The 27,731-nt window shown below is 37.6% G+C and overlaps 1 protein-coding gene across 1 annotated transcript in view; it reads left to right on the top strand.

The window, feature by feature from the left end:
- The window catches only part of PTPRO (protein tyrosine phosphatase receptor type O), a 229,350-nt gene that overhangs the window by 111,691 nt on the left and 89,928 nt on the right, over positions 1 to 27,731 (top strand). Inside the window, exons 3-6 of the mRNA XM_060167078.1 lie at positions 7,855 to 8,128; positions 22,266 to 22,424; positions 24,172 to 24,324; positions 25,971 to 26,414. Coding sequence (XP_060023061.1) covers positions 7,855 to 8,128; positions 22,266 to 22,424; positions 24,172 to 24,324; positions 25,971 to 26,414 — 1,030 coding nt within the window. The remainder of the gene's footprint in view (positions 1 to 7,854; positions 8,129 to 22,265; positions 22,425 to 24,171; positions 24,325 to 25,970; positions 26,415 to 27,731) is intronic.

The following is a 27,731-nucleotide window of genomic DNA, read 5'->3' as shown; positions in this document are numbered from 1 at the left end:
TCATATTTTTTCTCTAAATCTTCAGCAGGCCATCTCTTACTGTAGCCTGTACTTACCTGTATAGACTCTTACTCTAGGTTAGATCCTGTTGCTAGGTCCTCTTTTATCATCATTCACTTCTGTACAATGCCTCTTTCACTTGTAATTATTTAAAATGGTATATTTCTTCTCTTCTGTTGTAGACTCCAAGCACCACTGGAACCAGGACCAAATTTCTTTTCTTCACCATCATATCTTCAGCACCAAGCATACAGCAGGCACTCAATTAAAAAAAATTTTTTTTAATTTTTTAAAAATTTATTTATTTAATTTATTCATTTTTGGCTGCGTTGGGTCTTCGTTGCTGAGCGCGGGTTTTCTCTAGTTGCGGTGAGCGGGGGCTGCTCTTCCTTGTGGTGCGCGGGATTCTCATTGTGGTGGCTTCTCTTGTTGCAGAGCATGGGCTCTAGGCACACGGGCTTCAGTAGTTGTGGCACGTGGGCTTCAGTAGTTGTGGCGCACGGGCTTATTTGCTCTGTGGCATGTGGGATCTTCCCGGACCAGGGCTCGAACCCGTGCCCCTGCATTGCCAGGTGGATTCTTAACCACTGTGCCACCAATTTTTTTAAAACTACATGAAAGTACACATTGAGCAAAGCATGTGTGTAAAGTACAGCACTTCATCTCCCTTGACTTCTGGGCTTTAATTTATCCGGCATGGAGGGATCAGTCCTCCAGGAAAATCATAAAATCCCAGTGATGGTGGAGGATACAGGAAACAGGAAACAATTTGCTTTAAAGATCTGAAAGTTCTGTTGTTGACAATGCTAACTCAACGAGGAGGGGAGTTGAAGGGCAGTGCTTACAAAAGGTCACAAGGATCACACCTAAATAGGCTGTGAACTATGTGTTTCTAAGCAGAAGGCACTCTTTGTTAACTATCCTCAGGATTTAATTAACTGGTATCACAGTTGGAGAGACACTTCCTGCCTGTGGGGAAATTCAACTGAACTCATCAATTCTAAAATAACTGATTAGCGCCTTTATCTTTCACATTATCTTTCTATAAGTGGGACAGCTACATTTTTACAAGCATCTTTCTGAGGTAAAACCACTTAAAAACTATCAATACTGTTAGGGATAAAGAAGCAGGGTAGAGAATTTAAAAATTCAGGCAAAATAATGTTTGTCAGTATTGCATGTTGAAGTAACACTTGTTATTGAAAATAACACTTGTTTCACAGAATTGACCTGTCAGAGACCCCTATTTTTCATAACATATTAAGCCAGAAGAAGGTCACGCATTTTCAGAACTTGCCTGATCATTGGACTGTCAAGAACAGATGTATGTGATGGCTTTCTGGATGGTGGACCCACCTCCTCCCGAGTCTATCATCAACCAGGCAGCTTCACAGGTCTCTAAACTCGTCACCATAGTAGGTCCCAGAAACTGTTCCCATGGTAACCTTCAGTCAAGCAGGTTAGCTCAGGCTGTCTCACACAGGTGTAATAATAGAAAAAGAAACTCTTTCATGATGCCACAAAAAAGGGTAATATTGATTATTGAATAAGTAGACTGAAAGTCAGAGTGGTTATGGAACCATTTATGAACCATGGTGTTAGTGTCCTAAAATGACACATCTTCTAAAATGTACATGTCCCAAAGAGAATCAAGGAGAAAAATAGGTCATAAATACTGTAGCAATAATTAGCTATTGTTTTTGGAGGCTCTACTAAATATCACGTACTCAACTGGGTAATGTACACATATAATCTCACTTCCCTCCCCCCAAAACCTGGTCATAATAGGTTTTAGCTTTTCCATAATTTACCTGTAGCAAAGGAGGCTCAAAGAATTAAAATGAGAGACTATCACTCAAGTGAGATTTGAACCCATGTTGGCCTACCTCCAAAATTTCTTTTTATCTCCAAAACTGCTTTTTTTTCATGATATCACACTTTTTGAGCATCTCTCAAGCATAATTAGAGAAATAAATCATAGTTTGTGCTGAAAGAGTTCACCACCAATTAAGGACAGGTATGAAAGGTAGCATTTGGGCTACCTTTGTGCCTCAGTGTTTTCATCTGTGAAGTGAGATAATAACTTAATGGGAGGTTCTGAGGATGAAATGAAAAAATGTATTTTAAAACATTTTATAAAATATAAAATGTGATATGTGGCTACTGTTATTATCCTACCTATCACATAAAATCTTGGCATATCTCCTCAGCCTAAGTTTCTTTCCACTTTAAAAATGCCAGGTTGAATTCTTTCCTCAAGCTTGTTTTCTTTGATCTCCAAAATTAAGAGCTCCACAGAGCTTCTACCCCAGGTCCATATTGACAGTTGGGAAATAATTACTGCATTAATATATATAATGAAATGCTATTTTACACACACTTATGCACACACACGGCAACTTGCTAAGGAAATATTATTAGTATTTATTTTAAATTAATGCTTAATGGGTAAAACTTGACTTATCATTCTGCACTCTGGTTGTGCAGAGCAGAGTAAGATTGAAAGCTGAAGGCGCAAAGATAATCTATTTAATCAAGGAAATGGCAAATGCAACAAATTCAAGGGCTGTAACCCAGTAACCTACAAGGGCTGAGACTGGCCTGCAAATGTGGTTTTTTTGTTTTTTGTTTTTTGGTGTGGCACCTTTTATTTGTTTGTAACTAAACTATTTACAATATAATCAATGCCCATGAATCTATTATGACCCCAAAACAAAGCTAGTGTGAACATTCTTCGACATGCTTTTTGGAGCACATACCCATTCATTTCTGCTGAGCCTATATCTAGAACTAGAATTGCTGGGTCATGTGTTATGTAAATATTCAGCTTCAGTAGATATTGCCAGTTTTCCAAAATGCTTAAGCTAATTTACACTACCACCAGCAGTGAATGAAAATGCCACTTGCTCTAAATTGTTGTCAATACTTTGTGTTTGTTGTCTTTTTAATTTTAACCACTCTATGGGTATGTAGCTTGTGTTACTCTTTAACTCCTTAAAAGTTGCCTTGTGCTCTCATTATTTTATATTAGTAAAGGACGTGCTCTTAAAGATGTTACTATTAACTTTTTGATGGCCAAGTCTAATGACTTTTCTTCAATCCTTGCCTTTCATTTCTTACCAACATGTGACACCACTGACCCCCACTTTCTTCTTGAAACCATATTCCATTGACTTCCATGATATTACATTATCCTAGAAGGTACATCTTTATCCACAGTCCCAAAATCCAGTATACCCTTTATTTTATGTTCGCCTAGAGACAAACAAATGTGTTTTCTTTGGCCAGATTTTAATGATGCTTTTAGACAATGCCTGTACCCTCCCATTTGCTAACTAATCCATCATTCAATCCTCTTAAACTTGACTGTTTCGCACACTTATATTACCTGCCAGACATTTGAGTTTTGGACCCCTTTACCAAGTAAGAGGCAAAAGAGATGAGGGCTCTGTCTCATGAAATCGTAAAGACAGAAATGGATGTATCCGAGCATGTAAAACATGAAAGGCAGTGTTGGCGTGAATGTGGACTCAGACACCAGGAGAGAACTGACATACTCCACCTGCAAAGGTACATGTAAGACCCACATAAAGACGTCTGGCAGCACACAGCAGCTGGTAAGCACATTCACTCGGCAAGCAGCTTTCAAGAACCTGCTGTACGAGCTTCAGAGCAGTTTCTGGCACCATGCAATAAGCATGATGGAAGTTGATGTTCTTTTTTATAATATTGTCATCATTGAAATCATTATCATTGCTGTGATTATGGGTCAGACACAATTCTAGGAAGGACAGAGTCACACAAAGCCTGTCTTTCTCTTTACTCCCAAATAGAATATATCCCCAATGTCCTGCACCATTCCTGATACACGCTGGTTGCTCAAAATTTTCTGAAGAATGATAGAATAAATAATGGGAGATTAGGGGGAGGCCATCCTTAGTCTTTGAAATCCACATCCAAATTCTGCTCTGACAGTTTCTGAAAGAAAGAAAGTATCAGGGCTGCTCTGGGACTTTAATCTTCCTGAAGGAACTGAAAGGACAGACTGTCTTGCTGGAAAAGGTTTCCCAGGAGCTGGACAGGAGGCTAAGTGGATGAATTACATAACGTCTGCAGAGAATTATGGCCATTAAGTGCTATATAAGCACCAGACCATTAATACTACTATCTAAAAGAATTGAGCATCCCATCACTTCTTATGTGGTAACCTTAGCACAGCAGAGTTTTCTAAGTGTTCCCTCTAACATGCCCTCTCTAATAATACTAATCATTGATTGGTTTGCCAGCTGAAGCACTGATAATGTTCTAGAAGCATGTCACACCGGCAGGTCACACGGGCAGATCTGGGGCAGCCAGCTCTTGTTTGAACTCTGGTCAGGTCTTATGTGAACTGTTACAACATCCTTACTGTCTGCTGACCTTAGATGGACTCAGTCAGCCAATTCCTAACTACACTAGGCCCATCCTTCTAACTATATTGGCCTTTCTAAACTGTGATCTAATCGTGCCACTTTCCTGCATTCAAACAGTGCATGATTTCTTTTGGCCTAAAAATATCCAGATTCCTTAATAAGGCATAACTTGCACTGGGCTATTTGCTCTCTCCTCTGAGCATCCTAGCACTGTCTACCCACTCCAGAGCAACCTGGAGTCTCTTCCTACTTCTCCAGATGACTTTCCTCACTTTTGTTTCCCTGGGAAACTCCTGAGTACACTTCAAGCATCCCTTCTACCCTGAAACCTTCCCTCATATCCATCTGCAGAAGCAGAATGAATTGCTATCTTCTCTACATGTCTATAACACTGAACAATTTTCTTGTATCAACCAGGACCTTTGGCTGCAAATTTTGGAAGTCCGACTTAAACAATTTAAGCTATAAATTGGGATTTATTCAATATGTATCTGTGGCTAGTTCTCTTCCTTGACCCACATCCCAGGGACTCATTCTGCACTTTTCTCCTCTTTAATGCTGTCCACTCTGTCTCCAATAGCTTTTCTGTCCCAGGACTGGCTTTAGAACAGGTGACAGGCTCCTGGGCTCCCGCTTCCTTGCTGAAGCCAAACCCCTAGGCCCCTTCTTCTGTCTCAAGCAACTTACCTCTAGTTCAGGAAAGAGAAATACCAAGGGGCATCAGAACGTGTGGATCCTAGACCTTATTCTGACATCAATTAGCTGTGTGACATTTGCACCATTGTCCTCTCAAGCGTGAAATGAGGGTGTTGGACCAGAGAAATTTCTATATTAAACTTCGTTATGCAAAGGACATTTCAGTGAAAATATTTTGACTGCAGAGTTGAGCAATACCTTTACCAGTCTCAGAAAAAGAAAAAGTTTTAAATAGTTTTCTATCCACCAAATAAATCAGCATTGGCCTTACCTAAGTTTACCAGATCCATTTTGATTACTTTTAATACTTCCTTTTTGCTCTGCTTCTCAGCAGGGATGACATGCCTGCAACATACATTCAGAATTTTCTCCTGAACGTAGATTCTAGGAAAAGCTGAAGTGAAGGGGACAGAGAAGAAAAAAATAACATAGATGACATTTCTTTTAGGCTCGCTGCCGAGACTGCACTTAGCCTGCTGCCTTATCCTCATTAGTGCCACTGACTGAATCTGATTAGCCCACCCTGATTTATCTTTGGCAACCTGGGAACACATGGGCCAATGCTTATTTTGATGGCTGATACAATCATCCCCAAAGCTGTTGTTAGCATTTGGAAGATCAGTTCCTTTTCCTGGAGGCTTTAACTGTCTACATGGCATCATGACACATGAGACATAGATTTCTTAAACACTTTACGAAACTGAGTTTATTTTTTCCTCTTTTCATTATCATAAACACTTCCAGTTTATTGGCTGTTAAAACATAGAGCAAAAAATTCTTAGTAATTGTGTATCTGATGCCTGTCAACGTATTCTTTTCTGAGTTAGTGAATCAACTTCTATAATCAATAATGAATAGAAACCAGATTTCAGTGTTATTGGATACTCAACACTGGGTTTAGCCTCACGTTCCACCTGACCGCTGGCAATGGAGAATGGGTCACATTTCATGTTTGGTCCCCAAAGTACAGAACTCTGTTTTAGAAATCTGCCCATGTATCTGAGGATGAGAGACAAATGTGGATAAAGGACATTTAAAGAGTCAATCTGTACTGACAATCCCGGGTTACATAAATCTTCCCAGGCCTGCCCAGATCACAAACCACCTGGCGTATGCCAGGCATTGGTCCTGGAGCTGGAGAAACAGCTAGAAATAAGATGCCGTCTCTGCCTAGAGGACTTACAGTCTAGGGTGATAGGAATAGCGTGAACACAATTAAGTCTACTAAATGTTAACATAGAATTAAACTTCTCTTAATGGCCAGATAGTCTTTGTAGGTACTAGGACCTTTAAAAACCAGACTTCTTAAAAAATGAAATAAGAAGAAAAAACAGTCAGTATGTTTTTAGGTCTATACAGTCACTTTTAAAGGATTGATGCGTTGCACACCTGATTTGGTTGCTGACAATATGTAAGGTACCAAAATCAATAAGTAGATTAATCCTAAGAGGAGAATGATCACATATAATTAATGCAATCGGCAATCCTTTCCTTCATTTAACAAACAGTTATCAGCTATATCCTGTCTGTCAGACTCGATGTTAGGAAAATAAGTCAAGAGGACAAGGCAAAGACATGTAGAACAACAGTGGAGCTCAGTCTTGGTACTTGTGTACGGTGGTTAAAAGTCCAAACTACATGTGTGACCTGGAGCAAGTGACTTAATCTTTCTGGCTCTCAGTTTGCACAGTGACAAACTGAGATGGAAATAATAATATCTACCTCGTGAGATAACTCTGAGTATCAAATGAGATGATCGTGTTTATAGCCTGCCTAGCTTGGTACCTGGATCCTTGTAAGTCCTTGACAAGTTTCAGCAATTTTCCTGTCCCACTTTTGTAGAAAAGAAACCTGAGGCTCAGAACAATGAAATAACTTGTCCTGGACACTACATTCCCAGAAGGTAAATTAAAAACAGAACGGCAAGTGTTAGAAAGTCTATGAGTATTTTCAAGACCAGAGAACAGAAGAGGGTGGATTCTGCCTGTGGCGTGTGGGAAAGAATCAGGAAGGAATATTTAAACCAACTACACAAATGACTTTTCAAATACTGTTCATGAGCCTTTATCTGGAGACTCGGAGCAAAGTTTTCAGTCCACTAACTGCTGATTTTTCCATCAACGCCCACGGTTCCTGAGCCTGGTCCTTTCCTCAAAGAGCATCTTAGCTTCTCATATTAAGGACTGGCTAACCTTTAATGAGGATTATCACAGGTTTCTCAGCCCTGACTATTTTAGTTTCCAGAACTGACAGGTGAGACATCAGAGAGGAAATCACTCCCTTGAAACATTCTTCTAGAATTTTCCTAGGACTATGGCAGGACTACTCCCTCCAAAGTAAAATAGTGCTTCTTCAAACCATACAGCTTCTGCAACATAGGTGAAACGAAGTCCTTCCATAGGACTTCTCTGGAAGTCGAGTGCCAAGATGATTTTCATTCATTTATAATTACGCATTTCCATGGTGTTTATTTTGTGTTTATTACATGGCACAACCCATGAACCGGAAGCAGCTTTTCAATCGAGAAGAACGCTAAAAGTAAAAAATCCTGAGAAGATCAATTGCCACAGTAGGGTTAATCTCCCTCGTTCTGCTTTTCCTCCTACACTAAAATACCTATGCAACTCTATTTCACAAAGCAATGCTTATCACAACACAAGTTTGGGGGAAATTATGTCAGTATAATTTTATTGCAACATAATCTGAAATTTGACCTCATTTCCTTTTTCTCTCTTTCCTTAAACAGAATGCTACAACATTCCATGTAACTGTCCAAGATGATAATAGCATCGCTGTCTCTTTAGAAGCTTCAGATGTCATGAGTCCATCATCCGTGTATGTGGTGAAGATAACTGGTGAATCAAAAAATTACTTCTTCGAATTTGAGGAATTCAACAGTACTTTGCCTCCTCCCGTTATCTTTCAGGCCAGTTATCACGGCCTGTATTATGTCATCACTCTGGTAGTGGTAAATGGAAATGTGGTTACCAAGCCATCACGATCAATCACTGTGTTAACAAGTAAGCATCGTGTGCAATATTGTTCTCCGTGTCTCTTTGTTGAGTGTATTCCCCTGGGGGTTCTCATGAAAACAGAGCCCAGAATGGCAAGATCAATTGCCTTGAAATCGAGTGACAAAATTCAAAGTTCTGCTTTACCTTAAGAATACAGTCCCTTGCTGAAGCTGGATCACGTTTTACTGTAACCTTTTGTTAATCAAAATGTGTTTAAACCAAAAAAAGTCAACCTATTTTGAGATTGAATGACAATTTTAGATTCATGATTGGACGATGTAATTTGCTGCTATATAATTTAATAGTATGATTATAACTAAGTTTTTTTTCTAGAACACATATTCTCATATTAAGCAAATTGCTTTTTGAGGCAATGAATTTATGCTAATATTTAGCTGGCTCAAAATCAAAATTACGGGCTTCCCTGGTGGCGCAGTGGTTGAGAGTCCGCCTGCCGATGCAGGGGACATGGGTTCGTGCCCCGGTCCGGGAAGATCCCACATGCTGCGGAGCGGCTGGGCCCGTGAGCCATGGCCGCTGAGCCTGCGCGTCCGGAGCCTGTGCTCCGCAACGGGAGAGGCCACAACAGTGAGAGGCCCGCGTACCACAAAAAAAAATCAAAATTACATATTTTTAGTTGAGAGTAAAGATATCGTTATTTACCAGTTGCTATTCCTCACCTCACCCTCAAACTAGCCTAGGCTTCCACTGCCCAAGAATAATGCCAAGAAAAAGAAAGTCATTAACATTTTAACCTTTAGCAGCACATGTCTTAAGAGGTCATGCTGATATTAGAAATTTTTTAGGAGTGGTTTTAACTACATATGATTTTCATTTTTCTCTCTGCCTTTAATACATAATCTCAAAGTAAAATTCGGCTCTACTATATATGTTGATGTATGGAAGAAAAACTGTTATCTATAAGATGGTAGAGTTTATCACTAGAGCAATGCAATGTCTCAGCAAAGTTCTTTTTGCTCTTTGTTCCAGTGGTTGCAATCTTTTGTTGTTGTTGTTGTGGCCTCTCCCGTTGCTGAGCACAGGCCCCGGATGCGCAGGCTCAGCGGCCTTGGCTCACGGGCCCAGCCGCTCCACGGCATGTGGGATCTTCCCAGACCGGGGCACGAACCCGTGTCCCCTGCATCGGCAGGCGGACTCTCAACCACTGCGGCAATCTTTTAATTGCCATCTATATGTGATCTTTCTGGCCACAATTAAGGAAAAGGACATAGTGCTATTTTCTGTTGGGATAAAAGGAAAGAGAAACACCAAGAAGCGAGAACTCAGAATCAAGCTAGAGGACATATTTTTAACACGTCTGTCAAAAATTAATTGAAGTTTCCCTTGGCAGAGTTCCAGGATCCATACTGAGTTCTAAAAACTAGGAATGGCACAGACTCAAGACCTTCAAGGTTTATACATATAATGAACAAATCTAGGACCGAGCTGAATTAAAGGAAGGACTTGCCTGGTAAAATGCTGTCTTAAACAAGCTCCAGAAATGGCGAATTAGGAGCTAATAGAACCAGGCAGCAGATCTAGGTGTATAATGCCTATAATATAACACTTGGAATCAGAAGCTCTGCCTTACTTATCTTCATAATTTCATAAGCATGACCTAGCATGACCCTTATGCTTAAATGGTGATCAGTAAATATTAATTCAATTTAGCTGAGCAATAACGGAACCAGGAAAAAAAGGCTAAGACACAGAGCAAAATAAAACTAGTGACCGTAGCTGACCCAACACTCATTAGCAGGCACTCAGCCACTCTGGATCAAAGCTGGAGGCGTCGGTCCTTTAGTTAATGGTTCACAAAGAAATGTGTTAAGTAAGTAGATGGTGAAAGATTTCTGGAATATCTTGTTGATATTTTAGCATGTGCAGTAAGTTCTACTCAACATGTTTTCAGTTTTCTTTTGTGATTTCTCCTTTGATATGTGGGCTAGGAATTGTGTTGTTGAATGTCCAAAACTTTGACGATTTTGCAGAGATCTCCTTATTGATTTCTAGGTAACTGTCGTTGTGATCAGAGAACATGCTCTGTGCAATTTCAATGCCCAGAAAGTTGTTGAGATTTGCCTTATGGCCCAAAATATGGCCTCTCTTGTGCTTTCTGTGAGCACTTGGTGGGTGAAGTTTCAATAAATGTCAATTAGGTCAGGTTGGTTGTTCAAGTCTTCTCTACCCTAATGATTTGCTGTCAGTTTGTTCTAACAATGACTGACAGAGGGAATGGATTTGTCTATTTCTCCTTTCACTTCTTTTAGCTTATGCTTTAGTTCGAAGTTCTGTTGTTACGTTGTTAGGTGCAAATACAATACTTTTAGGTTTACCATGTCTTTTTGATGAGCTGACCTTTTTATCTATATACAATGTCACCCTTTATACCAAATAATATGCCTTGTGTTGAGGTCTATCTTGGCTGATATTAATACAGACATTTTAGTTTTCTTTTGTTAAGTATTTTCATGGTATACCTGTTTCATCTTTTTAATTTTAACCTACTTATATCTTTATATGTAAATGGGTTTCTTGTAAACAGCATAGAGTTGGATCTTGCTTTTTTCCCCAATCTGAAAATCTCTGCCTTTTAATTGGAGTGTTTAGACTAGAACTAGCCAATAAAAATAGAATGTTAACCACATATGTAATATTAAATTTTCTGCTAGACACATTAAGAAACTTTCTGAAAAGGTGAAATTAATTTTAATAACATAGTTTACTTAACCCATTACATTCAAAATATTATTGTTTCAGTATGTCGACTAAAAAAAATATGCACAACCTAAAAGTTGAGTGTTATGTTTTCTTCGGTGGACTTACTGAGGACTTCAAGCCCCGGAGGGAGCGTCTCAAGTAACCCTGAGAAAACTGCTCCAAGGAGGTGAGGGGGGAGCTAGGATATATAGGAGTTTTGCAACAAAAGGCAGGTAGTAGGAACAAAAGATTATTGTTAATAAAAGAAAACTAGTTAAGGCATTTAACGTTTTTCTATGTGTGGGAAGATGCAAGGGTCTGGGCTCACTGAAATCATTCCTTTGATACGCACTTCAGCTATCTGGGGCCTGTATCCTCTCTTTTCACATCCTGAGTTTCCTCAGGGCTCACCATGGGGAGTGGCTGCAGTCTGAAGGCCACTGGATGACAGGCATTCTTTGTTTCCTTCCTGAGTTCCCTCAGGGCTCACCAGCTCACCTTTGGGCAATCGCTGAGGACTGTGACATCCTTTGTTTACTGATAAGGCAGGCAATGTTTTATTTCTCAAGTATATAATCAGGATATAAAAATTTACACATTTTTTACTCTTAAATATAATGAAGATAAATAAAATTTAAAATTCAGTGTCTCAGTGGCACTAGCCTTATTTTAAGCGCTCAACAGCCATATGTGGCTAGTGGCTACCAATTTAAATAGTACAAGCTTAGATCATTTATATTTAATGCAATTAAGTATATTGTTGAATTTAACTTAAATCTTCCATATTGCTAGGCTGTTCGTGTGAGGAGTTGGGTCACTCCAGTCAATAGTTGAGCTCAGTTTAAAGTACTATTAACCTACAGTTCATCACAGACTTCAAATTCTTCTGGTCAATGGTAGGTTGCCAGCAGTGACAGAAGGTGTTTCTCAGTGTTCCAGTTCTACCCTCAATGTTCAGCAAGTCCTGAACACATGCACCACAGAAGGGATCCATGATTTTGCCTCTCCCTTACCAATGGACTTTTTACTAGTGCTAACTTTTGGGGGGATGGGGGAGGATCTTGGTTCTCCTCGTTCAGCCTCAGGCTTAGGCAGATGTTGTGATGCTAAGTGGGGCATTCTCAGCATTCCTACCCCTTGCTATACACTCACAAAGTCTACCTTAAACCTGTAGATGGTCTTGGGTTGGAGAGTCTCCTGCCTCTTCCCCATAGTAGCAGAACTCTACCTTCTATCAGTGCATGAAGATCATGGGTCCAAGGCTGTTTCTGCCCTTGACTCAGGAATATACATCTTTTACTTCTACCTGTCCCCCAGAAGGAGGAAGATCTTTGCCAGAGAACTGAGAGGGAAAGAACTTCTACCTCTTGCCAAGGCATTAAGCGTTTTGCTTTGTATTTTAAAAAAGTCCAGGGAATTAAGTTTTCTCCTTGATGTCTTAATGGTGCTAATTATCACTTGCATCCCTGTGCCCTGGAGGGTAGGAGGGTGGCTCTCTTGCCATCAGTATTTCTCCTGAGCACCTGATGGAGGCCCATGTAAAGGGCTAGAGAGAAGTGGGCTCCACTTGTGCCTGGGAGCCCCACTCATTTTAAACCAGCTCTGTCCTATACTTTTGGACAGAACTTTTAGATGATGGAAATGTTCTATATCTGCATTGTCCAGTACAGTAGCCCCTCCTTTTTAATTTTATTTAATTTTGATTCATTCTAAGTTTAATTTAAATAGCCACAGGTGGCTGGTAACTACCTTCTTGGACAGAGCAGTCTAAACTGTTATTTAGAACACACTCCACCTTTCTGGATCAGGGAAATTTTAGTTGCTTTCTTCTTTCCTGCTTTAATGGTGCCCCTTCTTTCTGCCATGCCCTACTAAAGGTAAAACAGTTAATGTGTCCCTTTTCTCCTCAGAGGGGCTTGTCTTTAGAATTTAGTTCATTTGGTTGCCTTGCAATCTTATTTCTCTGATAGACACAAGAAAAATTGTGTCTCATGGATTATTTGACTTTTTCTTCTCACTGTGGGATGTTGGGATGCTGCAGGAAGGGGGACCCCTTCCAGGGCCTGAGAGTGGGCTCTTGTCTAACACTAGGAAATGAATTGTCCGAGGAAACTCATGTTCTGACAAAGCAAGAGATGTGATTAGGAAGGGGCACCTGGGTGGAGAGTAGAAGGGTAAGGGAACCCAGGAGAACTGCTCTGCCACGTAGCTCGCAGTCTCGGGTTTTATGGTGATGATTCACGGTCCTTCCTGGCATCACTCGGCCAAGATGGATTCCAGCAAGGAGGATTCTGGGAGGTTGGTAGGACATATGGACCGGCATCCCCTCCCTCCTTTTTTTGTTTTTTTTTTTTTTTCCCCTCCCTCCTTTTGACCTTCCCTGAATTCTTCCGTTTGTGGTAGCTTGTTAGTTCCACATTCCTTACTAGGACTTTCTGTTTAAGATAACTCAGGCAAGTGGCTACTATGGTGCCTGGCCAGGGCGGGCGGTTTTAGTCAGTGTTTCCCCTAACAGGAGGATAGCATTGGCTTGCAGTTTTCTACATCTTAAGCAGAAGAGGAAATTTGCATTGATATCTAAAGAGTAAAAATTGATTAATGATGGTTTATTGTCTCTCACCCTCTACTCTATTTTTAAATACTCAATTACACCATCCCAGATTTTTAAAGCAATAATAGGTTGGGAATATAAAAACTGAGGGTTAATGCACAAATATTTCTGTGACATTAGGCATGAGGTGATGGGTTTCAGCTTCCTTCTTTAAAAAGGAGAGTATTAAAATACATGATGACTAAGATTACTTTTGAGCTCTAAAATTAGCATTATTTATCAGTTAATGATATATTTTTGCCATCTTTATTTTTCTAAGGGGAAGCTTTTCTTGGAAGTTTAGGAAACATTTGTAGGATCTGCTCCCAGAGTTGACACATTGAGGCTAAAAGAGTACATTTGTTACAGTCATTTATTCTGTGTTAGATCTTTGTCTTCATGAAATAAGCAATGACAAAGCAATTGGCCCTGGGGCAGTCCTTTGATATTTCTCTACAGTTGTTCTGAGTCTGATGCTCTCAGAGAAAGCTGAGGAACATGGCAAAGAATAAATACAACACAAACAAGTCATTTGGCCAGTTCAAAAGTTCATAACCCTTAGGCTCTGACTTCTGATTAATATTTAATTGATTGAGAACCTTCAGTATATAATGTGCACATTAGAGAGAAGGAGTAGTTTCTCAATAGATAAAATAATACATGAAAACAATTGCTTAGAAATTTGGGAAATGCTATTTACACACTACTGTCTCCTGTGTTTGCAAAGTCCTAGAGATAGTGGCTGTAAACATGGCAGAACACACAAGGGGACACTCTACAAATATAATATTCCATACAAATTCATCCATGATAATAAAAATAATGCATGAGTTTTTATTTTATGTATTACCTACATTCTTTACGCCATGTCCTAGGTGGCAGAGAAATAAAAATAAAATACCCACACTCAGAGATTGTATATAGTAGTGGAAAAGACAAATATATAAGTGCTGTAAAAGAATTATGTAAGAGACTGCCCAGCCTTCTTAGGGAGCACTGGGAAGAAGAAACAATTATTTAAAAATTATTGAAAACTTGCCAAGTGAATAAAGAGTGGAAGATGTCACAATCAGAGTTAAAGGGAATCATAGGTAAAAAGAATGGGGGCATATGTGCATAGCATGGCACACCTGTGAACTTCAAGAGTGAAGGTGGCAAGAACCTGTGATTCCAGAAAAGAAAGGGAAAGGTGGCTAGAAAATGTGGGAGGAGCCTTGAATACTTTACAGAAGAGTTTAGACCTTAACCTCTAAGTGCTGAGGAATGAGGACACATCTTATGCAAAGAAATGACATAACACGATTTGATTGGGGAAACCTCCTTCTTGTAACAGAACTACAAGCCACAGGATCCTGAATCCTGCATTGGAATGGACAAATTATCACATGGATATTTTGAATAGTGGATCAAAGCGTGAACTTTAGAGCCAAAGAAAACTGGAAACCATAATGTAGACGTTGGCAGATGATTACATTCTCTTAGTTTTCTAATTTAATATCTATTCCAGAGGTTAGCAAACTTTTTCTGTAAAGGCCTAGGTAATAAATATTTTATGCTTTGTGGACCATATAATCTATGTTGCAATCATTCAACTCCACTATTTCCGCAGAAAAGCAGCCATAGATGATATGTAAACAGATAAGCACGGCTGTGTTCTTAGGAAACTTTAAAGACACCAGAATTTGAATTTCATATAATTTTCATATGTCATGAAATAGTATTCTTCTGTCAATATTTATCAACCATTTTAAACTGTAAATACCATTCTTAGCTCATAAATCATACAAAAACATGTGGCAGGCCAGATTTGCTTTGCGGGCTATAGATTACTGATTTGGTAGAGGGTGCTATTAAATAATATCAATTTTTTGTAATAAAACATTTTAAAATAAACTCCTTAACAAAATATGTAGCACCTGGTATAAGATTAATAAATATAATTAATACCGATGGCATTAAATAGAAAATTACTCAACGGGTTGGGAGCAAAAGAGAACCAAAAGAGATCAGGAGGGGAAAAGTCAGTGAGGTGAAGGTGACAGGTGTAAGTCAGAGACTCCGACAAAATTGAGAGTATCAAGTAGGCTTCAGGCTTAAAAGTTTTGAACCGAAGTAAATAAGAAAAATTAAGATGAGATTGGAGGCAGGAAGAATAATTCAGAAAGCTATTTAAATATTCCAGGAAAGTATCATAGAGGAAGAATTTTCCTCTACCCTTCTAGGTTCTTCTGGCTGGCCTAAGAATTAAATTGATGTGAGACAGATTAGTAAGAGAAAATCAAAACTAAAATGTAATAACATGTATACATGGGAGAGACCCAGGAAAACTGATAACTCATCAAACTGGCCAAAACCTTCACCTTAAAGACCATCTTCAGCTAAAGACAAAAGAGGATGTCGGGGTGGTGGTTTGGGACTACAAAGGGGAGGAAGGCAAGTGACCTGGAGATGGAAAAGTAAACATTTGGTGAACAAAGGTTTGCTGGGCCACACAGAGACAATGGGACACAGAGTGGACTCTGATCTCCAGGCCCTGCTGAGTTTCCCCTGCCACTTCCAGCCCATTTTCTGTGCAAATACCTCTGGTGATAGCTCTATTCCAGGAACAGGCCCTCTATCTAAATTCTTTTAGGCAGTTATGGGGAAGATTAAGGGTTCTTCCTGAGTCTTCTTTTTCTTAAAAATACTCAGCCTAAGTTACTCCTCATGCCAAAGAGATACATTTTGGGGTGGCAAATTTTGCTCTCCTACTAAAGAATTGATGGAGACTCAAACTAAGTTAGTGGGTGTAATGGTAACCATCCTCCTGGACCATGGGTGGATGCTGCAGCCAGCTCACCTCAGTGGCCTGCTTGGATATAGCTGAACCATCAGGTCAGGTCTCAAATTATCATCAATACATATTACAAGAGCTCTGGCCTGGGACCTGGAGTGGTCCCTTTTCCCTACTCCTGCCATCAGAAGTGAGGGACTAATCCCATGTTCATCTCCCTCAAGAGGGCTATGTCAGAAGACACACGTTCTTAGGTTGGTCACATTGAAAGCAAAGGATACTGATTACTGACTCAACAGCTTTTTTAGTTTTAGTTCCTCAAAACAGAACAATCTCAGAAAGAAGCACCTCTTAGCACTTAGCAGATACTAGTAAGTACAAGGCTACCTCTGCTTTCTTGAAACAGTATTTGCTCCACATTTGCTTTTGTTTTTTCATCTTCTAAGAGAGTCACATCCAGAACTTTAAAAATCTTCCTATTTATGACCTGTATGAATGGTTCAAAGGTAATGAAGGAACAGAAAATATTCTTCCATTTGAACATCAGTTTTTATTATATGGAACGCCTAATGAGGAAATAATAATGATATTAAATGTCATTTTAAAGTTTTTTATTAAAAGAAAACATGGGAACTTCATGGTAGGATTTTTAGTAAAAATAATGCAGTAAAGTCCCACTTTGTCATACACTCTGTGCTCCCACCAGAAAGTGAAAAGAAAAACAGAAGTATATTTCCAGGCTCAAAAATAAGATAGGTGTCTCCATTAATCAGAAACTCAAAGTAGCGAAGTAGGCTGAAGTCATGGGGCCCCTGTGCTCTGGGTCTGAAAGGAGACAGTACTAAATCTGGGCCCCTGTAGAGGAGGAAGGCTTGAGTTGCTCTACACTAGATATGGCCCAGAGCCAGACTCTTTCCTTGGAGTAAAGATTCTTCCTGCTTGTGAAAAAAAAGCACATATGGAGGCCTAAGGATACAGGCAAGGGACACACATTCTTACTATCAAGGACCAAGCTTAGTTACCCTCTGACTCAGAGAATGAATCTGTGAAAACCACTATACCATCCACAACATGAAGAACCCCAAAATAATGTTATATGTCCTGGTTCTAGACTGCAGATTCTGGTGAGCTGAAAGGATGCTAAACTGCCTCAAAGCAGTGAGGAAAAAACAAGAAATAGGGCAATGAGAAAACAAAATTTGGCCTAGGGCTTATATTTTAGAACACACAAAGAAATCTATGCTAAAAAAGATAGGCATCAAAATTATTATAATATTTTATATTTTATATAGCAATGTAACAAAAATTTACAGTATGTTATGATATACAAAGTGATAAATGAAAGAATTACACCTATTAAAAAAGAATTGGGCTTCCCTGGTGGCGCAGTGGTTGAGAATCTGCCTGCCAATGCAGGGGACACGGGTTCAAGCCCTGGTCTGGGAAGATCCCACATGCCGCGGAGCAACTAGCCCCGTGAGCCACAATTACTGAGCCTGCGCGTCTGGAGCCTGTGCTCCACAACAAGAGAGGCCGCGATAGTGAGAGGCATGCGCACCGCAATGAGGAGTGGCCCCCACTAGCCGCAACAAGAGAAAGCCCTGGCACAGAAACGAAGACGCAACACAGCCATAAATAAATAAATAAATAAATAAAATTTAAAGAAAAAAGAATTAAGGAATAATGAAACAAAAATTGGCAAAAATAAGACAGAAACATATAGAATAAGTATAAATTTTAAAAATAAAAAATACAATCATTTAATTTAATTGGTTAAACTAGGTAAAATTAATTTAATTAATCAAATTTAATGTTAATTAATTGAAAAACTTCAATAGATGGGATAAATTCCGTACTAATAAAAATTAAATGAAGTCAGTAAATTGAAAGATGATACTGTGTCATTGTCCCATGATTTAGCACAGTGAGACAATATTACCACAGGTATGGAGGTGGAGAGATTCTAACTAATGAGATTAAGAGATTAAGAAACATATGGAGGGGATGATTGGCATTATATTTGAAGAAATCATTATGGGAATTTCCAAGACTTGAAGAATGACATGAATCCACAGATTGACAAAGCATTCCAAGTACCTAGACGATAATTCACAACTAAGACCAGGGCTTCCCTGGTGGCGCAGTGGTTGAGAGTCTGCCTGCCGATGCAGGGGACACGGGTTCGTGTCCCGGTCCGGGAAGATCCCACATGCCGCGGAGCGGCTAGGCCCGTGAGCCATGGCCGCTGAGCCTGCGCGTCCGGAGCCTGTGCTCAGCAACGGGAGAGGCCACAAGAGTGAGAGGCCCGCATAACGCAAAAAAAAAAAAAAACTAAGACCATACCTAGATACGTGATGGTGAAACTGCAGATGATCAAGCATAAATAAAAATAAATTAGAAGTTTAGAAGATACTAATGGACAAAAAGCATAGTATCCACAAAGGAATAACTATTAGACTGACAGAAGCTTTCTCTTCTGCAATAATTGGTGCAGGAAGACAATGGAGCAATATCCTCAAAGTGCTGAGGGGAAATCAGACTACCCAGAATTCTATACGCAGCTAAACTACATCAAGAATAAAGAAATTTTTTTTGTATACAGAGCCTAGGAGAATTTAACACCCATACCCTAACTTAAATAACTATTAAATTATATGTTTCAGCAAGAAGAAAAATGTATCCGGATGACAGGCACAGGACAGAATAAAAAATGACAATGGGGAAGTGATATATGGCAAAGTTTACGTTAGAAATTAGCAGGAAAATATGGAAAAAGAATCCATGAAACAGGCAAGGGTATCAAACAAATGATTTTAAGAAAAGGGAAGCTGAATGACAGATAAACATATGAAAAGATATTCAATCATTTTCTTGAACAGGAAATTAAGAGACAAAATTTCACAGGCTTCAGAATGACAAAAATTAAAAAGACTGGACTTCCCTGGTGGCACAGTGGTTAAGAATCCACCTGCCAATGCAGGGGACACAGGTTCGAGCCTTGGTCTGGGAAGATTCCACATGCTGCAGAGCAACTAAGCCCATGCGCCACAACTACTGAGCCCACGTGCCACAACTACTGAAGCCCACAGGCCTAGAGCCTGCACTCTGCAACAAAAGAAGTCACCACAATGAGAAGCCCACACACCACAGTGAAGAGTAGCCCCCATTCACCGCACCTAGAGAAAGCCCACGTGCAGCAATGAAGACCCAACACAGCCAAAAAAAAAAATTAAATAAAATAAATTAATTAAAAATAAATAAAAAGACTGATACAAGCAAGTGTTGGAAAAAGAATATGGAGAAACAAGAACTATCACACACAACTGATAGATAATTGACATCAAGTTAGAAAACATTTTCACAATATCACAAACAGTTGAAGATGTGCGTACTCTACTATCCAGGACTTCCAACCTAAGGAAACATGTCCCAAAACATTTATTGCAGCATTATTTGCAAAAGCGAGTGATTGAAAACAACCTATATAACAACAACAACAAAAAAAAACAAATTATATTGTTTGTATAGTTGTAAAATGGACGCTAAATTTTCTAGAGATACACCAAGATGGACAAATCTCAAAAACGATGTTAGGTAACAAAAAGTAAGCTGCAGAATCATACGTACAATATGATACCATCAACATGACATTTTAAAGTATGTGAAGTAATAGTCCATATGAATATTGGACACTTAAAAATATAAAAGTGAAAAACATGCATGGAAAGAGAAACACCATATTCAGAGTAATAATTTACCTCTGGCCAAATTATGGGAGGCAAATGGGATCAGGGTAAGTTATACGGGGGAGTTTCACCTATATTTTGTAATGATTAATTTTTTTAATTAAAAAGGAAAAACTAAAGACAAAAAAGTAATAAATGAAGATAATAAATGATTTCTATTTTTAAACAACTACATTTCTCTGTCCAGTCTCACCTGGTTCCTGAAACAAGAAAGGGAAGTATAACAGGATAGTTGGCAGAGAAATGAGTAATGAATTAGATCAAGATTTTACCTTGTCATCACTGAAAAACACATGAGTAATTACAGCTCTGGTTTATGCCACATCCCTTAATTTTTCAAAAAGAAAAACAATGAGGGAAGTAACTGGAGAGATGGTAAAATATTTCTAGAGAATGCATTTGAGTTCTAGAAAACAGTAATTCTTGTATTGAATATACCTCAAAAATGCCTGTGCATGGACTTTAGAATTTACAGCTGACCTGGGTTATATATGTTGAAGCTGAGGGAAATACAGGAAGCAAACATGTAAGTAGGCATTTTAAAAATTCTCTTAGTTTAAAATTTAAGTTGTTGGCACAGCTAACAGAAAAATCACAAAATAAAATATCTATGCTCTAATCCTCCTGTATCTCTTGAATTTCAAAGTTTGACTATGGCTTTGATGTGCAGACTTCCTAACTCAGGGCATGAAAGATTGAGTGGACCTCTAACTTCTCTTTCCAGTAGACAGACCCCTGGTGAGGATGTGAAACTGGGCTGCAGCAGTGGAAGAGTTATGGCTCTGTGGCTGCAGTTTGCTGTTAGCTTTCATTTTGTTTCTCATATCCAGAGTCAATAAGTGGATTGTGTAGACTCCCTGGGTTAGTAATTAGACTGAGTTGGAAGAAAGATCTTCAAATGGTTCAAGGCTTCTTTGGGATTAATCAAAGAGGAATACTCAGCGACTTCAGGGCTTGGTTTGCTGCTTTCTTTACATGACACTTAAGTGAGTTCACTCTGTTCTCCCTTTAAGTAGGAAAACCAAGGATGAGACAAAGATAAAATAGAAACATTCTAACCAGAGAACATTGCGCATAGTCTACAGGGACATGATCCCAATATATGTTGCAATCTGAAGGCCTTCCAACTTTTTTATAGATGTTGGCTTGGTTTTTGGTTTTATAGATAGGCTTGGTTTATGAGAAAATTCCAGGAAAAAATTAAGAATTTTAACATGTATTTTCAGTCTTCCCTGGATCTCATCAGTCAAAAGCAAAAATAGGTTGAGATACTGAAGAACAAAATGAAAGATATTTAGCTACAGATTGAGACAAAGTAGGTAATTATTTGTTGAATGAACTAAGTCAGTTTTGGTTTCTTATGTTATTGGAACTGAAATTTTCAAAGTATAAAATTTAAACTAAGGATATTTCATTTAGGCTATAGATGTCCAAGAATCCTCTCAATTCTAAAATTTTGAATTAAAATCAATTTTTCTATAATAGAAGAGTTGACTCCAAGCCAAATTATTTAAAATATTTTCTTGAACGAAATGAATGCAAGTAAAACTTATCCATTAGTTCCTACTGAAGGGTGAGGGGCCTCCGGCACTTTACAAGACTTTGGCTGAAGGGTGGGATGTGGAGGAGATGCAGACATACATCAATCACGGTTATTAAAAAAATGAGTATTTACACAGTTTTGTGATGAATTAACAACTCATGCAAAATAGAAATAAACATTTTTAAATTTCTGTACAAAGAAGAGTTTGATAAACATCATAAACTATAATCCTCACAACATAGGATGGTTGGCAATGTTATACTTGACATAAAAAAAGTGCTAAGTTCACACAAAGAAATAACTGATTATTGAAACATTTATCTTTGGTTAGAGCCAAAATGTATTTTCTGCTACTGGTCTATTATTAATGTCAAATTTTCTTGGCTTGGGGAAAAGAAAAATGAACTAGGAATCTGGAGATACAGACTCTGTCATGTCCTTGTTAAATTACCTTTGACAAGTAATTTAAAGTCTGAGTTATCATTATTTTTATATGTTGAATGATGATATTAATATTTGCTCTTCCTAGATCTCAGGGTTGTTGCAAAAGGCAAATGGAAAAATGAATATGAAAGTTCTTTGAAAGGCAGAAATCACTATTTAAAATATGCATCATTAATTACTGCTAAGGAGAACACTCAACTCAGGAGTACTGAGGAGTTTAGTGTCTTACAGATAATAAAAATATGTGTAAAATTCTAATAGGTGTAATCCTTGGCCCTTCCAAGTATTGATAATGGCCTTTTGCTCTTTCCTTAATTCCTCTTTCTCCATTAACTTTCCTTCTGCAGAACCTCTTCCCGTAACCAGTGTTTCAATATATGACTATAAACCTTCTCCTGAAACAGGAGTCCTGTTTGAAATTCATTATCCAGAAAAATATAACGTTTTCACAAGAGTAAACATAAGCTACTGGGAAGGTAAAGACTTCCGGACAATGTTATATAAAGGTAAGAGGCAAAAAGAAGATGAAAAATGATGACTACTACTTTTACATGATTTTTGCCAAATGGTCTTGCTCTTGCTCTGAAGAGGTCTTATAATTCACTATTTGGTCATAAATGAACCAATAGAAATAGTTACTGATGCGTGAAAATATTGTTATGAGGAGTCTTAGAATGTCTGGTTCTTTAGAGTCATGTGTCATGCGTAAGCATAAGAAAAACTCAAATTATTGTGACTCACATGTTATTCTTGCCAAATATTATTCCTGCATGTCTGGTGCAGGAAACAAATTCAAACTTAAATTTAGAAGTACCTCACTTAACCATTTCTTTCTGAGTGTGTTAGGGCACTTCTAGAACTGGGAAGCTAGAGAGGTGCCTTTCACAAAGTTTCACTTGGAGATGGTCCAAGATTATTCTCAAATGCAAAAGACAATGTTTTTTAGGTCCTTTGTATATATTTATCTGTATGATTAGCTAAATGATTGCATTAATATACAAAAATTGGTTTCACTATTTTTACTGGCTTGATGGGATCTTGAGAGAGAGGAGAGCCTAGGGGAATTAATAATTTCGAAAGAACTCAACTTTTCAGGGGCAGAGGCAGGTCAAGAGGGAGAAGGATAGGGAGAGAAGGAGGGAGGGCCTTTGGGGACTGAACTGGGGAAACGTAAATATTCTCAGGACCCAGCACCATAATATTTATTTGCAGAGAGTGTAGATGATGGTCTCAAATTTGACTAGTTGTAACTGGAAACTAAGTAGAGGACAGGTACTCAACCACATACGGCATGATATCCAGAAATTTCTCACTTTGACTTGCTGCTTTTACAAACTCCTGAATCTTCCATGGATTTTTTTTAATGAGACATTGTTTAAAATATATGCAGTGAATTTACAGGGGTTTTAAACTTTAAAAAAAATCAAATAAACATAAACAGACTCCATAAATTACTGCATTCTTTATTTTCAATGAAAACAGATTATCTGCAAATTAATAATTGAGACCTTATTTGCTTTTTGATCACATGCAAATATAAGTTCAGAAATAATTGAAAAGCAGTCACTGAAACTTTTGTTGAGCTAAATGCCATGAGTTTAAAAATAAGTTAATTAATATGCTCTCTTTTTAAATTTAATTAATTTAAAATTATTTTTGGTTTTTCATTCAATAAATGGTACTTTTTGTTTCTCTCATTTCTAACTTGGATTGGATTTTTAAATTTATTATTATTTTTCAAAAAAAATGTTTTCCAAATAAAATTCAAATTTTTTATTTTCTTCTTTTTTCAAGCAGGTCCTATCCGCCAAATGACAGACAAACTGTTTTATTTTTTAAATAGGCTATATTCTACAAGTGAGACTAGTGAAAATATTTCTTGTAAAATTATTTTTTCCTAAGTCGTAAATTGGCAAAATACCTTGGGTTTTTATCTTAAAGTAAATGGCTAGCAGAAACTTAATCTCTACAATTTCTATATGTTATCTTCTCCACTTAATATACCAAATGTTCTTATAATAAAGTTTTAATTCCAATTGTATCCAATTCTTGCAGAAAAAAGCCTTTCAGTTTGTGTCCAAAACAATCCAAATTTTCATCTCTAGCCTTATATCAATTTTTTCTTACTGACCATGCCAGGAGTTGCAGGAAATATTATTTTATGGATAGTTAGTCATAATTGTTCAGAACTTTCTAGAAGTGTGTGGCATTTAGGAAACTGAAATTTTAATATAATTGTTTTTTTCTTCTCAGATTTCTTTAAGGGAAAAACAGTATTTAATCACTGGCTGCCAGGAATATGTTATAGTAATATCACCTTTCAGCTGGTATCTGAGGCAACTTTTAATAAAAGCACTCTTGTGGAGTACAGCGGTGTCAGTCATGAACCCAAACAGCACAGAACTGGTAAGTCTTCCAAAGAATCAAATTTAGTGAAAAAATAATTAAATTATATGTTGTTTTATATATATACTTTCTATCATTCTAAGGAAAATTCTGTTCCAGAGCTAAGAAAGAAAATAAATATGTATTTTAGTAACCTAAAACAAATTTTCTATCAATGTAAAAGGAATTGAACAAAATATTCAATTCGAAAAATTTTAAATATGTCAATGAAATCATAGATTTATAATCTTCGAATTAAAAAAATTGTGTGATACTACCAAAAGTTATAATTAAGTAATTTAACTGGATCAAGTGCACATCATTTATTCTATAACCTGACAAAATACTCATATGACAGAAGAACAGATGTGGGAGGTTCTACTACGGATTATCAGATTATTAATTTTAGTAGCATCACTAATATGAAGCACAATCATAGGATGGATGGATGGATGGATGGATGGATAGATGGTAGGTAGATGGAAGAATGGATGGGTAATATAAATATACACATACTAAATACCCATTGCCAATACCAATATGACTGATATTTTTCATGCCTAATGTCCTTAAGTATTCAGTAGGAATGCAGGAGACACAATTCATACAAACACTGGGAATGTGTTATAATAGATCACCTCTGAGACCCTGCCATTCTGAAATTCTAAGATGTGTTGAAAAATCTGAATTCTCATTAATTAGGCCAAAGCAAAGAAAATATTTCAGCTAAATTTTATTCACCTCACATCAACATCTAAGATTCTACTTGTAGTTTTTATTATTCAAGTAAAGAAACTAATTGAGCATCTTTCACCTGGGAGTTGTTTAAAGTACTTTAAACAACTAAAGAGATGAAGACAAAGTCTGGTGAGATGGTTCCCTGTTCTTAAAAATGGTAGAGGTACTACTGGCACTCATACAAGGCAGAATGCAATAATAAATATTATTAAAGAGGTACAAACTTATGTAACAGCACAAAGGAGGGAGAGATTAATTTTTATTAGAAGTTCATAGAAGAGGTGAGAGTCGAGCTGCTATCTGCAGGATGCATACAATCTTTTGCAAGTAGAGACCATGCAGTGTGCCTTCATAATTTTCTACCACTACAAAAGTATGATTCCATAATTCATAAACTCATTTTGTGTGCATAGTTTCTATTTTAGAGAGGTGAGGAGTGAAGCCATATTTCCAACATGCATGTTATTGTTTCTGAAGGCAATTCAGACATTTAACTCTCCTAAGTGCAACTATGTCATAGGGAGTATTTTTATCTTGATAGCTATAAAACACTATAGTTGCTTTTTTTGTAAGAAAGATCTAGTGACAGAGACTCAGTTTTGAAAAAAAGAGATTGTGATAAGCTGAAAATATGTATGTAACTCTACTTTGGAAGTGGTTAGATCACCACTTGGACAAGCATAGTATCACGAATTAATGTATCAATATTTGTAGTGTGACTGGTGATAAGCTAATGTGTGCACACTGTGTACAAAATCTTAGATGTATGTACTTGAAACCACATTTGTTCTTGATGTAAATTATCTGTACAGTAAAAGTAAAACTAAACTCTACTTTCTAAATCTGCTTGTATGTTTGACTCATTAATAGATTAAGTATTCATTATAATAGTTAAAAATACTTGAAAATGATAATTCTCTCTCTTACAGTCCCCTATCCTCCTCAAAATATCTCAGTTCGTATAGTAAACTTGAACAAAAACAACTGGGAAGAACAGAGTGGCAGTTTCCCAGAGGAATCGTTCATGAGATCACAAGATACAATAGGAAAAGACAAACTCTTCCACTTTACTGATGACACTCCTGAAATTCCCTCTGGCAACATTTCTTCTGGTTGGCCTGATTTTAACATCAGTGACTATGAAACCACATCCCAACCATATTGGTGGGACAGTGCATCTGCGACTCCTGAAAGCGAAGATGAATTTGTCAGTGTTCTTCCCATGGAATATGAAAATAACAATACACTCAGTGAGACTGAGAAATCGACGACCAGCTCTTTCTCTTTTTTCCCTGTCCAAATGATACTGAGTTGGTTACCACCAAAACCACCCACTGCATTTGATGGGTTCCATATCCACATGGAAAGAGAAGGTAAAGTAATAGGAAATCAGAGGAAATAAGTAATGGTACAAAGGAAAGGAAATTGAAGCTTTTAAAGATTACATTTAGAAAGAAAGACTGATGGTAGACAGTTAATATCTAAAGAAAGATGGTAAAGAAAAGGAAGAATTTAATTGAGTATCCAATGCAGACGGAAACCAGAAAACAAAAATGAACAGATTGGGTCAGAATCCTGTTTGGGTAGTTCATACATTGCAAGTACAGGCAACTGTATACATTTCATTACCTGACATTTCACCTACCCCAGGCAACTGAGGAAACTTTATATTTGGAAAGATTTTGAATTAAGGTTCTAACCATAACAAATTACAAAATATCCTGGAAAAATATTCTGTTTTCCAGTACCCAAATTTGTGAAGCGTGCAGCAAAACAATCTTGCTGACAACCTGGCTACCTTCCCAAGAGTATCAGACCTGTGTCCTGCTTATCAAGCTACTCTTATTCCCCTTAGCGGGTGCCCCCTGAAACCAGCACCACTCACATTTTCCCAAAGAGAAGCTGGTAGTAGAATAGAAAATACATAACAACTGGTATTTCCACTCTAGCTACTATATTATATATTGTATTCACTTAGCAACTGAGAGTTATTCTTTATATTTAACCCACTAATTTATGAAAAGCAGGGCCACAGCATTCAGTAAATTTGGATCATGAATCATATGTGAATTGTTGTTTGGTAGGTTTTCATAGTTATTTGTTGTTTGTTTTGTTTTATGCTTTCCAGTCTAGTAGTCTGGGTAGCAAAAGTTGTCAAGTTGCCAAAATGTGAGGTTAAATTGACAGCCTTATTTATAGGATAAGGTATTCAAATCATGTAGTCTTATATATGACGTATTGTTTGCCCCCATTTTATTCGATAGAATGAAATATAAGACCTGTGAATTCCTCTCTACTAGAGTAGAGAGCAATCAACCATACCCAAATATTATATAACATTGAAATCCTTTGTCATTTCCAATTATTTGAGTCAAAATTCTTAACATTTGCCTGAAATTATTTGTATTAAAAAAAGTTCCCTTAATCTATCTTTTATTTTTCTATTCCTCAATATATTCTATGGAAAATAGGGTCTTATAATTCATAATTTTTTGTAATGCCTATTTCCATGAAGGTTCATTCATGCTTTTATCTGACTGTGGTGTGTTGTGCTATAGTCACCAAATGATAACAACTTCAAATCAATAAGCAGCAGGAGGTGGGCTTTGAAGCAATGCAAAAATCATTTTTACTTTTAAAATTTCTGAAAGTAAATCAATGAAGCAAAAATATTACAAGTGTCAGAAAAA

Source organism: Lagenorhynchus albirostris, chromosome 11 (genome assembly GCF_949774975.1).
Source record: "Lagenorhynchus albirostris chromosome 11, mLagAlb1.1, whole genome shotgun sequence".
Taxonomy (NCBI): domain Eukaryota; kingdom Metazoa; phylum Chordata; class Mammalia; order Artiodactyla; family Delphinidae; genus Lagenorhynchus; species Lagenorhynchus albirostris.
This window is presented reverse-complemented; position numbering and strand designations above follow the sequence as displayed.